Here is a 12309-nt window from a genome sequence, read left to right as displayed (position 1 = left end):
TCAGATGTAAATGTAAACGACGACAATTAATGATAAAGTGATGCACATTATAGAAACTATTTTTATCACATTTACGGAGCCTAATTGTGTTAACAAAGCTCCTGAGCTACTGGGTGTCTATTTGTAGTGATAAGCAAGAATAACTGATGTCTTGATGATTGCAATTAGTTTCAAATCGGGAGTCTGTTAGACTAATAATTATTTTCACCAGTAAAAGAAACAGACTGGGAAGTGATCCGTGTTCATCAGACAATTTTAGCAAAACACTCAAGAAATAAATTTGCATCAAAAAGGAGCTTGACCATTTCAGGTTGAAAGAAAACCAATATCGCCATTCTTTCTTAAGTGCCAACTGAACGACAACCGAGAATAAACCACACGGCACTGTGTTCAGTTGACTCGAACTGAACATGGGGCGCTCGAAGAAAATAGACGATCTTGTCTCTCGCTTCTCTGGCCTGCGCGAAAAGTGTGTAAAATCCGGCGAATCGATAGGGAACATCAGATTTGAATTCTTACGAGAGGTATATGACGTTCCGTCTAAGAAGAAGACGAGTAGTTTCTTTAACTGGAGCACGATTCTTTGGTACATAATCTTGCCTGCACTTGCCGTGTTCTGGAGCTATTCTTTTTTGGAAAACGTGTACGAACCCTGCCTCCTCGAACCCGATGTAGTGCTTTTAAACGACATATCACGCAAACCGAGTAAATGTTCGCTTCTCTGTGAGGGCGTGAATGAAATCCCCAGAGTTTCTAATCTATCAAAGGAGGAATTCATCGCCAAGTACGCATACAGTGGGAGGCCTGTGGTCATTACGGATGCTGCAAAGAACTGGTCTGCTGTGGGAAAGTTCAGCTTTCAGTTTTTTAAACGCCTTTACTCCAAAAACAAGGAGGCTGCTGAAGAAAATCCTGATATGGGTTGCACATTTTTCCCTTACAAATCTGGTTTCAATTCTCTGAAGGAAGCGCTGAGAATGCCAAAGTCAAGAGCGGAATGGAAAGGACAGCCCTGGTACATCGGCTGGTAAGTATTAGGCTTTTTTATTAAACAAAAAACTTGAAGAATAAAACTGTTAAGTTTTACTAACTTGCTGACAACCATAGCCTGTGTTTGCATATATGGCCAATACATAACTAATATCACAGATGGACATTTATTTTTATCATTTCACGATCATCATTATGTGCAAACTGCCGGACGTGCATATGCAATTCAGCGTCATGAATATAGTTAAGCAGTATCGTTGTGTTATCAGTTTGAAGGATTTATACGAAAACAAAGGAATACTGGCCTGAAAGAGTCGATCAAAACAATTCTGTCTTAATGGCGTGAGATAAACCTTGGTCAGTATCTTTTCAGTATCACCGTAGTTTGCACGGTAATAAAACAGTAAATCACCTTTCACGATATCATCAGTGTAACATCGTCACTCAGAGTATAGCATGGCCTTGTCCTACCACACCTAGATTATGCAGATATTGTCTGGGGTGACCAGCCTGGTCTTACAACACAGATGAAACAATTACAATCTTTTCAAAATCGCTTTGCGAAGAAGATCGTTAAGTCGAAAATGTCATCAGCAGAGGCTCTGACGTCGTTCCGGTGGGTGTCTTTACATGCGAGGCGGTTCGGTCATCGGTGTTGTGTTGTGCAAGATGCAATGAAAGGTAGCATCCCCAAACATTTCGGTGTATTCAGATCCACCATGAACCAACAACACGGTCATAATACTCGAAATGGCTACATGCCCAAAGTCAGTAGGCCAAGAACGGAATGGGGAAAAAGCAAAACATATTATAAAGCCATTAACGACTGGGCCACACTACCAAGTGCTTTAACCAAAAATGTATGAATTCCTTCATCGAGGTAAATTTTGCTCTTTAGAGACGAAGAATGGTCAATTGGACCGATTTATGGCGAAAAAGAAAGTTTTGGAGAAAATGTGCGCTTTTCTTTAAAGAAACTGATGCCGAAAACTCTTTTTAAATACAAACTGAAACAGTTTTTATTGAACCATTTTAACCTTAGTTAGTAGTAGTTTAATTCTTGTTTTAGTTTTTTAATCTTAGTTAGCTTACCCCATAAGTTTTTGTCCTTTTTATTGTATTTTAGATTTTAATGTATTTTAAAGGTTTAACATTTATTTTCTCAGAGGACCCTCCTGAAAACCACCTTATGGTGATTGGAGGCCTCCTCTTAAAATATTATGTATTATTATTATTATTATTATTATTATTATTATCATTATTATTAATATCATGGAATGCCGAGAGGTTATTTTCGCTGTTGGGAAACGTTTTGGCGTTTGGTGACCATTGGCGTCGTTGTGGGGAGGTTACCGTTGTAGAGAGGCTATAATAAGAGTTATTGTAAGGACCTTTCGCTGGGCCAAAACAAAAGAGGCCGTTGCAGAGGAGTGGCCGTGAGTGGAAGTTCGACCTTATAGAGAATGAAACATGGCACTGTTTTAAAACGGGTTTTGCCCGATAGAGCGTAATTTTTATCAAGTCACAAGTTAGTTAGTTAGTTTTAAGGAATGCCAGATCAAAGCTACTCTGTTTTGTTTCATGCAGGAGTAACTGCGACCCCGTTGTTCGTAATGAGTTGCGTAAATACTACAACAGACCTTACTTTATACCGCTGGACGCTGAGACTGGCGATCAGGACTGGATATTCATGGGAGGACCTGGGCCTGGTGCACCCATACACGTGAGTGACACGTGATCAAGGCAGTCAGTTCATAACATACTCGGCAACTTATCGAGGAACTGTTATGTTAAACTGTTATGTTTTGAGACAAACTTTTTATGTTTATAATTTCTCATGTGGTAATGAAGATGAAAGTGGAAGAATACTAAATTTCATATTTACTCAATAATGTTGAACAAGTCACATACTTTTAGTATTCTTCAGCTGTAAGTAGCAACGCTTTAAATCAGTAATATTGAAGTGATGCTGAAATCGTTTCTCGGGACTTAGGTAACAAGATACATATAGTCATATCCATAAAACGTCATCTACGCCACGCGCAGCCGCCCTACATAGGGTTAATTGAATCCTGACAGGGAAATTAAAGAGAGAGTTCAAATTGAATTCTACCCCCATAAGGAAAAGGCGGAAGTAGGGAAGATTCAATTTCGTTCCCAGGTCTCTCATCAAAGCCTCCCGCCCTTCCGGACCTGAGAACGAGGTTGGAAGGATATCTGGGATGGGACTAAGAAAATACAATCTTGAAGAATTTTACTTAATAGAGACGGTATCGCATATTTTGTTTTTATAAGGAAAAAAAGTTCTGGTTCTCGATTAAAAGCTCACTAACTAACGTCATTCTGTTTCTTGTTTGCAGATAGACATGGTGAACCGTCCATCATGGCAGGCGCAGCTGTCAGGGCAGAAGATATGGACTCTTATTCCTCCCCCAGAGTGTGAACATGTCTGCAAGTCCATGCAAGTAACAATGAACAAAGGAGAAATAAGTAAGTTAGGATTGGGGGCAGGGACGGTAGAATGAGGGATCTGGCAGACTACTTACAAACGTGCCTAGACTTGAGTAGTGTCTAGTGCTTTTGAAGTGTTTTGAAGTTTTTCAGAAAAAGAGATGAAATCTTTAATACTGCTATCTTTACTGTAATGTTGTCATTCCAACGTTATCAGCCATAAAATTTAAACTGAGAAGAAATCAACGATAGAATATACAAGCAATTTCCGTGTTTCAAACTGAGAAAAATGTTGGTCTTCAATATTAAAATCAGTTGAAGCAGAATATACCCTTAAATTGAGAGAACTAAGTGGGGATTTCTATCTGTTTTAATAACATCATACGGGTGAATTGATGGAAGCAGGACTCGTAAAGAGCGATTTCTTCTCTCTCAGTATAAGGCCTCAATAGTATTTAATATTAAGTTCTCAACTATCTTGTTCTAATGTTCTGTTTTAATACTTCTTTCTTTTAGTTGTAGTGGACACCAATCAATGGTTTCACTCCACAAAAGTTGTTCCCACTGGTGAATTGAGCATCACTATTGGAGCAGAATACGACTAATATTACTCTCGTTACTCTCCTTACCTTGTTAATGTCTACGTAATAAGGTCCAAATAAGACCCTGCTTTGTTTTGCCTTCCTCAGCTTAATCACCCATTGCAGCGCACTATATCATTCTGTAAATATTTTAAGCACTCCGACTAAGACCGGACGTAAACCATGCCAGGTGTATATTTTAGTTGTTTCCTGTGTCAGCGAGTAAAGTAATAATGAAGAATCTTTTGAGAAAGTCGCCAAACAGGCTAAACTGTTTGCCAAACTGTTTGCCAAACTGTTTGCCAACTGCCAATGTCATATTGACTCAAGAAACAAATTAGAGTCACTGATTTTTGGACGTCCATACTAGGTGCAGATAATCTGAGTAATATGGAGCTCTTGGCATGCATGCTTGCCGTGCCCTTTTCCTCTGTGTTTCCTTTTATGCGACCAGACACGTTTCCTTGGAATAGTTTGACTTCGACTCTTGAATATAGGGAACCTTCTGCAGAGAGAGACATTTATAGGTTATTGTATATAAGAATTGTCAGCGGTATTGAAATACAGCTCAAGCTGTTAGTACAATTTGTAAGGCTAACCAATCAGACGGAATTCCGAAAAGCATATTGATCTTATGATAATCGATCTTTATAAACTCATTTTAGCAAAAGTGGGACGGGTGAGTGAGATGGATCAACTTGCCCATGTGTCAGTCAAATCAATCCGGTTGTCAGTAGACGTAGCACCCAAGGTAACAGAAAAGAAAGACCAGAAGAAAGTCGCGGAGGCAAAGGCCGCGTCTGATGGAAAGAAAAGGAGAAACAGAGAAAGGACATGAAAAGGAAAATCATGCGAACACCAATAATGTTGCAAATATAATATATAATGACTGTTGTCTGATACGAGATGGTAAAGTAATAAAATAAAGATCGGTAAAGAACAATTGATACAAAACAGTAATTGATTCCCTCGACGAGACACGCCAAAAACGAAAAAGCACAGGCAAAAGTCGAAGCTGTTCTTTCTTTCTTTCCGCAGAGTTGTTATGGAAAGCCACTGCGTGAGGTAAGTGCAGCCCGATCGAAAAAAACCACTTTAAGCGGAAGAGAGAGTCCAAGCTCAGGGACAGACCATTAGAACTCGGGGTTGGGTGGGACTGTATTTTCAGCTTGCAGGATTTTTCACTGTGGGGGGTGGGGGGGGGAGGATTTTATACCGCAGCAATCTTAATCTGGACACTCCTCACAATCTGAATGCCTGGAACAGGGTTCAAACAAAATATTTATTATGTTTCAGACAATCTTTTTGGAAACATAAAACTCACATAACCAAGTAGACAAGTTGATCAGATACATCAGAGTATACTATTGCCTAAAATGGCCCTGCACTACATTTTTTATTTGATGTTTAGGGAAATATCAATTTTATTTATTCCTTCCCCTTGTAATAAAATTCATTCTTGGCATGCAGTGAATCAAGGTGTTAGCTAAGATTCTGTGAATGGCAGTCCAGTTACAAATATGGGCCAAAGGGCCTATTCCGCTAGGGGGGGGGGGGGGGAGGGGTTCTGGGGGTATCCCTCCCAGAAAAATGTGCAAAATTGAAGCATTTTTGGTGTGTTTTCCTCGATTTCCAGCTAATAAATTTAATGTATTGATCGGACTTGGACGATAATGCGTCGTTTACTTTGCAAAACCTAAAATAGGTTGAAACTGCCCAAAACATCAATTGTGTTAACGCCTCCATGATTGTCTTTGATTCCAACGTTTGTCCCGCAAAGTTGATCTTGGCGGCTATCTTAAGGGAAGCGTTACATTTCGGCATGTCCGTGCACATCTCTGTCCACATAGCCTGTTCCAGGCTTTCGGTCGGTGGGGGCGATCGCCTGAAAACGCGGGCCGGCGACGAGCGGGATCAGCGACGAGCGGGATCCGAGAGAGAAAAGAGACCTCTCCTTTTTCTCTATCAGACCCCGCTCGTCGCCCGCTCGCTTTTTCGATCATGCCCACTGATCGAGAGCCTGGAACAGGCTAGTGTCCACATTCTTGATTCATACACTTCAGTTGTGAAATCATTCTTATCAAGAGATTAGATTATATTGTTTTGTTCCTATATGTTGAGAGCTTGCTTAAATGCAAACTACCAGCGGTATCCATGATGAAGTTACTTCGCACACCTCGTTACCACGGTCACTGTTTTTTTTTTTATTTTTGTCCCGGCGAAACGCCCATACATTTTCTTATAAGGGAACCCCGTTAATGCGGCCACCCTGTAACGTTAATACGGCCAACGGCCACATTCTGAAATCCCAACCTGTACTGAATCCTTTATAATTTTACCCCGTTGATACGGTCACTTGAACCAGTTATGTTCATCCTTCCATTATTAATGTTTTATACCCTGATTGAAGTTTCATTTTGTTAAATGTTATATCTCTTTTCCAGAATGTTATTAAAGAATAGTTACTTGGACTCCTGGCAATTGTGATGTAACTGTTAAGACGTCACTCAATTTAGTCCAGTCTTGTGGTTTGATCCTACCCCGTTAACACGGCCAAATTTTATTTTCATGTCCCGTTGGTGACCGTTTTAACGGGTTTCCACTGCAGTATAAAGTGGCTGCCAAGGTGCCCTTCAGGCGGGTACAGTTTTGCCCGCCAGTGCAATGCACTCTACAGGATTTTTTTCTTCAGTTCTTCTTTGCACGATTTTTTTTTTCACCCTCCCTTGCATGAATTTCTTTTGTACTTTCCCCACCCCGCCCCCGCCCCCATCACTTTTCTATGCTTCTTAGCGACAAAGATCTGGAAACAAGGAAATCCCTGCCTCTCTTTAATACTCTTTCTATTATATTCACGCTGTGTAGTTAATTGACGAAGGCTTATCAATATTTATAATGTTTTGGCGCTATATGCATTAGGTCAATGCCGCATTGATGAAAACACAGTTATAAAGACAAAGCAGACACTCTGGTCTGGTGGGCGACGGGCCTGGTTTGCCAATCCCTAATGGCTGCGACGAAAGGCGTCGAAGAACTTGTCGTTCTTTTTTCCGATCTGCGTGAAAAGTCGCTGAAACGAGGAGAAACTCTTGAGAAAGTTCGTTCGGAATTTCTTCGGCAGGTTGGGAAGGACCGTGAAACAACCTCTTCAAAGTGGAGAAGCTTGAAATGGTTCTTGATTGTCATTTTACCTGTTGTTTTGGCGATAGCTGGATACTATTTCGACGTGATCGAGCTGCTGAAAGTGAAAGAAGAACTTTGCCTCGTGGATGTCAACGAAATTTTCATCGAAGTAACCCGTAAGCGTACAAACTGCACGCTTTTGTGTGAAGGTTTGACCGAGATTCCTCGAGTTTCTAACTTGTCGAAGCAGGAATTCGTCTCGAAGTATGCCTACAGTGGTCGACCAGTTGTGATTGTTGACGGTGCGAAGAACTGGTCGGCTGTCGGGCGTTTCAATTTTACGTTTTTCAAGGATCTTTTCGACAAGAACAAAGAAGCCTATCGAGTGAACGAAGATGAGTGTCAGTTCTTCCCTTATAGAACGGAGTTTATTTCTTTGGAACAGGCGCTAAACATGTCAAAGGAAAGGTCAGAATGGAAAGCGGAGCCATGGTATTTTGGCTGGTAAGTTAAGAACATCTAAAAGCGAATAACTGAAAAAAAGGATAGTTCTTTCAAAGGGACTCGAATCTTACAAATGTAATGTATTATAAAACGCAGCTGACATTGTGTTGAATAGAGGTTTCTTAGATCTACTTAAGTTCCGTAGGTAATTGATAGCGGTTGTCGTGACAATACTGATTTTCTTGTTTTTATTCAAAGTTTGCACTCATTATTTCCAGATCAAACGTAGATTTAAAAGTCAGATTTCAGATTCGTTTGTTTTTCCATATTGAACGAGTGGGATCTATATGCACACCTGTCTAGTGGGGGAGTAAAATTTGTTCAGGGCATAAACCAGCTGTCAATTTACAAATTCTCAGTGGATCGTAAAAGAGCAAATATTAAAGAACTGCTATATTTAATAAACTGAAAAGAAACCTTTTCATTTCTTTAACTGTTTTGATATGCACATGTATGAAGCAAACAAGCTAAATTTTATATTTTTCCAGAAAAAATGCCTTTAATTTGTAGCAGAGGATAACCAGGTTCTTAATGGCACCCTATCATCCTAGGATAATTTGCCATGTGTTATACAAAACCATTTGTGTCTCTGTAAGTGAACCTTTTACTGGGATAAAAAGGACAATAAGGGGGGCAGGAGAGGGGGGACATCCAGTGCAACCACTTCAGCCACATCCACCAAATTATACATTTAAATCTAAGGTGACAAGTTATTATCTGGCAGACTTCTTTTGTTCATAGGTCTGTTATGTTCGCAGTGACTAGGCCAAATGTCATTGGCTGCTTAGTAGTTTGCTGGCTTAAATTAATGCATTGAAGATAATCTTGAACCGGACTACAAGCATAACTTAGTGATAAGAATAAACAAAAATTTGTGTTTTGTTGAATCAAAAACTATAATGTTTGCAATAAATTTAGTGTTTGAAAGTGCTCTTCTTAGAATATTTCTATGAGTTTTGGCATTCAGACTTGATTTTAAGTTCCTAACGGTGAGTCAGTACTGTGGATATTTTTTCCTCTGAACAGTAGGGACTGCTCCTTTGTCTAATTACTTTAGTGCAAACCATTTAAATAATTTCTTGTTTGAAGTTTATTAACAAAAGAAATGGACTGAACATGCCATGCTTGACGTGTTAGAGGCAAACAACTGAAAATTAACCAGGCACCAAGAGGATATGCTTCTAGTTTGAGTGATCACTTTTCCCAGATGAAATAAACTATAATATACAGTGGAATCCCAGTTTCTCAAACCCTTGATTTTTCAAACCTCCAGATAAGTCAATCATAACAGAATTGTTTTCAGGCTCCCCTCAGTTGAGCACTGTTATTTGCCCCCCCTCCCATTTTTCATGAATTTGCCCTATATACTTTTCAAACCAATTTTTGTTCCCTTGGAGGATTGAAAAATCAGATTTCCACCGTAGATGTATATACATGTTTGAGAGAATGTTGTTTCTAGTATGTTTTGCTAAATGATAGGCTTCAGTGGGCTGATAATTTTTGTCAAAAACCTATATGGATACAAACAAAGCTTTCCGTAACAAGAATGTTTTATAGTAAATGGTTTGAACCCAGGAGTATCAGTAGTTCGTATGTTGTGATCGTCCAGGTGAGGGTAGTTCTGAGAAGAACTGTTGTTGGTGACTGACGTTTCGACAACCTGAGCGGAAGTCATCTTCAGAGTCAAGTGAATAGTTTTGTCAGCTGATGATGTTATAAGTCTGGGTGGTTGAACATGATTGGTCAGTTTAGCCATGATGGTATTGGCTGAAAGACTCGTGTAAAGTTTGTCATCAGTCATTGGTGGATTTCGATCCGTCTATTGTTAGTCAAATTGGTCGGTTTTTGGTCCGTCTTTGTCAGTCAAATTAAGTCGGTCTGTTGGAAGTCCGTTTGTAGGTTTCATTTTGGTCATGGATAAGTTGTTTGTAAGGCGTCAGTAGTTGTTGACATCTGTTAAGTGGCGTTTGTTCTAGGTTAGTGTACCAGCTTTCCAGAGTCAGTCGTTGAAAATAGTTTGTACTGCAGGTTAAGCACTGAGTAGAGTCCCAGTCAATGTTGTGGTTTGTCAGTTGATGATGTACAGCAATGTGATTGTTGGCATCACCATTTCTCGTGGCTTGTTTGTGTTCAGTCAGTCTCATGGTAAGGTTTCTGCCAGTCTCACCAATTAGGGAAGGCTGGCAGTCGGAGCACTTGATCTTGTAAACTGCTCCCTGTCTGTTGTTAGGTTTGTCCCTGTCTTTCACGTTGGTCAGTAGGTGTCGCAACGTAGTTTTAGGTTTGTGGGCTACACGGATGTTGTAGGGCTGTAGGATCAGTGAGATGGTCTCAGAAGTACCCTTACCTTAATGTAAGGTATAGTCACTGTAGTAACAGGCATTGGGTTCCTGTTTGTTGCATCAGTTTCAGTGGGTCGGTAAATGTTTCGTATAATAAAGTCAGCGTTGTTGTTGCGGCTTACTAAACAGTCTAGAAAAGGAAGTTTTCTATTTCCTCGATATCTTTTGTAAACTGGATGTTGGCATTCTGTTTGTTTAGGTGGTCGTGAAAATCGTTAACTTCATCCTCTTTAGTAAACTGGATGTCGGCGTTCTGTTCGTTTAGGTGGTCATGAAAATTGTCAATTTCGTTCTCTTTAGTAAACTAGATGTCGGTGTTCTGTTCGTTTAGGTGGTCGTGAAAATCATCAATTTTGTCCCAATAACTCTACTGCCTTGAGAACTTTGTTGACTCTTAACACAATTTACACCACACATTGACACCGTTTTTCCTTATGATGTAAACAAAAGCCTACTTATTTCCACTGCATGTTTTTCAGGAGTAATTGTGACCCTACGATCAGAGAAGAATTGCGTACTCACTACCAGTTACCATATTTCTTGCCAAGCCAATCAGAGACCAGCGAACAGGACTGGATCTTTATGGGAGGACCGGGACCTGGAGCTCAGATACATGTATGTATATGACATCTGTTAAAATTTCCAGAGCCATGGTGTAAGGGCGTTAAGTGTTTGTGGGCTAAGGCTGATCCTTGCCTTAAATGATTTTCCTGGTATGCAAACATAACATTGTGCTGAATACGTAATAATTTTATTTAGATTGATAGTGTAGACCGTCCATCATGGCAGGCGCAGCTGTCAGGCCAAAAGACCTGGACTCTGATCCCTCCCCCAGAGTGTGAACAAGTCTGTCAGCCCATATTCACAACAACAATGAACAAGGGAGAAGTCAGTAAGTCAGCTAAAGTTTTTGTTTTTCGTTTAAATTATGTACCTTTTTCCTGGGAAGGAACACAATGATGTAGAGGGATGTTACGTTATAATTGGAAGATTAAATTCAAATATTTAATTGTTACATGAAAAAAGTGAGTGCAAAACAAATTTCCATTAAATTAAATAAGCCCTGGCCTACCTCCAATGTTAAGCCCCTCCTTCAAATATGCTTGGAATACCAGTGCTGTAATTTGTTTTGTAGTCACATACAGGATAACTGAAGTAGTAAACATTAATGGCCAGAGACGGATTTGTTATTAGTCAAGATTAGTGAGTTCTAGTGTGAAATAGGTAACAAGTAATTTACTGTAGGCAGGGAAATTGCGGGCTCATTGTGACAGGACTGGATATAATAGGCCCTTGAAGGAGGGGGGTGGGGGGCAGGGGGTTGATAGAGGATATACTGTATGTTAAGCTGGCCATGATTAATTAACAGTGGAAAAACACCAAGTTTAAAATAGGTGATAGAACCCCTCCAAAAAAATTCAAGCCAATAAAAGAAGACGAAGAAGAACCATGCATAACTCAGGGCAGTGCCATTCTTTAGATTCGCCTTTTTGTTGTTGTTAATTGGCCTAATATGTTTTTAACTTGCAGTTGTTGTGGACACAAATCAGTGGTATCATTCAACACAGGTTTTGCCAGGAGATCTCAGCATTACCATTGGGGCAGAATATGACTAGAAAAAGAAACAACAGTCACTAAATTATGCATGTTTTCACCAGCATTCCCCTGAGGTCTAAGAACCCTCAGGCCAACCATCAATATTTGGAGGGGGTGCAGAGGATCTTTGCCCCGGGATAGGAGACAGTTCAAGACTTCCTTTGTTATAAGTTTTAGAGATTTTAAAAGGGGAAATCGCAAGATTGTAATTGAGGATAATTTAAGGAGGATTGTAATTGAAGGGAAGCATAAACCAGGTGACTTTGCTTTTAAGATTTTGGCATTACTGGGAAGATATCTTCCTTTGCTTTGCTTTTTTATGACCTCAGGGGAAGCTGGTGACAGATGCTTATGATAAACGAAAAGTAAAGGTGTTAATCCATTATGCACCTGAAAACTCAACTTTTTGTGCAATGTCTTGACCAGTTACAAGAAACTTAATTGTTTCACTGTTCTTTCCCAGATATATAATCTGAACATGTCCAGATTTTTGATAGTATCAACCTATTTTCCCCATCAGAATGCTTTTGTTGAGGAAAAGGTTGTTGTCATTCAGAATGCTTTTATTAATAATCCATTTTACAGTATTTTGAGGTATTAATAATCTGTTTTATTATATGGCTAGCTCCATGAGCGGGCAAGATGAATCAAATCCTGCACTGTGATTGGCTACCTGAGTGGGCAAGATGGAGCCATCTTGCCCGCTTGGGACTACCCGTCAT

General features: G+C 39.9%; 1 protein-coding gene across 1 annotated transcript; it reads left to right on the top strand.

The window, feature by feature from the left end:
• Positions 1-192: 192 nt before the first annotated feature.
• On the top strand, positions 193-12238 carry LOC145490485 (uncharacterized). The gene is made up of 10 exons (XM_081469595.1): positions 193-1027; positions 2578-2713; positions 3351-3480; positions 3958-4044; positions 4688-4773; positions 5061-5087; positions 6961-7649; positions 10471-10606; positions 10751-10883; positions 11522-12238. Exons 1-10 carry the CDS (start codon positions 411-413, stop codon positions 11605-11607), a joined length of 2127 nt encoding a protein of 708 aa, XP_081325721.1. The 5' UTR covers positions 193-410; the 3' UTR covers positions 11608-12238.
• Positions 12239-12309: the final 71 nt, after the last annotated feature.

The sequence above is a fragment of the Orbicella franksi genome, chromosome 6 (assembly GCF_964199315.1).
Source record: "Orbicella franksi chromosome 6, jaOrbFran1.1, whole genome shotgun sequence".
Taxonomy (NCBI): Eukaryota; Metazoa; Cnidaria; class Anthozoa; order Scleractinia; family Merulinidae; genus Orbicella; species Orbicella franksi.
The sequence above is the reverse complement of the archived record's forward strand: the minus strand, read 5'-3'. Positions and strand labels throughout refer to the sequence as shown.